Source organism: Eurytemora carolleeae, unplaced genomic scaffold (genome assembly GCF_000591075.1).
Source record: "Eurytemora carolleeae unplaced genomic scaffold, Eaff_2.0 scaffold888, whole genome shotgun sequence".
NCBI lineage: Eukaryota > Metazoa > Arthropoda > Copepoda > Calanoida > Temoridae > Eurytemora > Eurytemora carolleeae.
This window is the reverse complement of record NW_019397379.1, coordinates 83,763-85,052: the sequence shown is the minus strand read 5'-3', so window position 1 is coordinate 85,052 and position 1,290 is coordinate 83,763. Positions and strand designations below refer to the sequence as shown.

Sequence of the window (1,290 nt, the reverse complement as noted above, 5' to 3'; positions counted from 1 at the left end):
ATGTGGAGAGGAAAAATTAGAATTTTTATAAATCTTGATTAAAATTTAAAAAAAAAAAAATTATTCATTTTTTATTTCTTAAATTGAATTTTATTCTCGTAGCAGTTCCTTTGCTTCATTTCATACATAAGCCTTTATATCAATAATTAAAATATAAATAAATATAAATATAGAAAAATATCAATAAAAGTTTCTTAGAAAGTGCTTTGCAGTGAATCGTTGCAAACTTTAAAGTAAAATCAAAAGTCTCTTTAAATTAGGGTTTTCAGCGAAAAGGAAAAACCGTTTCGCGAAAACTTTAGCATTTTTTCGCATTTCGTTTGCTCGCGAAAAATACGAAAGTTTTCTGTTTTTTTTTGTGAAATTTTGCTTCAATCTGTTCCACGAATAATGCGAAATTTGGAATAAAAAATGCAACATTTTTGTAAAAATTCATCAGAAAAGACAAAATTCAGCTTCAGCTTCGCGAACATTTTTACGCCAAATTTCCCTTTTTTCGCATTTTTTGTTGAATTCATAACAGCGAAAAAATGCGAAATTTCGCAAAAGGTTTGCGAACGAAAATGGTCGCATTTTTTCGCGAAACCCTAATTTAAAGTGGATTTACTTTAAAAGCAAGAAAAGATTATGAACGAAGGAGTTTATAAAAAGTTCAAAAACAATTTTTTGTAGGATTTCCGCCAATTTCAGCTAAATTTTAAACCTATTGGAATTTCTCGGCTTCTTTGCTTGCTATGGGGGGGGTAATTGAGAAAGTTATAAAAAGATTCCGAACCTTGGTGTTAACACCCTGTTTCCTTTTTATGGAAATAAATCCGAGTGTGTCATGAATATTTATAGCTGAGATTATTGGATGCTTTTTCCCACTCAAACACCCAGAGTCAGAAATAAAGATTTTACAAAATTGCTTCCAGTCGCCTCCATTTTTTATGCGAGGCCTTCACATAGGTCCAGACAGCATATGTTTAATCAGTGTACTTAGACATAAACATGGTTTACCCTGTAGGCTCTGTTCCTGTTTACACACCCAAGGATTGCACCAGAGTCCAGGACGAATCTAGTTCAACTCCTGGACGATACAAGCTCGTCTGTGAACTGCGGACGATTAATTCTGAGTTTGATAAGACGAATTTTTCTGTAATTCCCTCCTTAGGCACAGTTTCATTGACGATTCTTTGTGCAGAGTCCATACCTTCAGAATCCAGGTTAAATAATAATTATAATAATAATAATAATAATAATAATATTAATAATAATAATAATAATAATAATAATAATAATAATAATAAT

General features: G+C 30.9%; 1 protein-coding gene across 1 annotated transcript in view; it reads left to right on the top strand.

The window, feature by feature from the left end:
* The first annotated feature begins 804 nt into the window (after positions 1–804).
* Positions 805–1,290, top strand: part of LOC111713951 (toll-like receptor 6) — an 18,849-nt gene continuing 18,363 nt past the window's right edge. Inside the window, exon 1 of the mRNA XM_023488950.1 lies at positions 805–1,210. Within this exon, the coding sequence (XP_023344718.1) occupies positions 991–1,210 (220 nt within the window). The 5' untranslated portion in view covers positions 805–990. The remainder of the gene's footprint in view (positions 1,211–1,290) is intronic.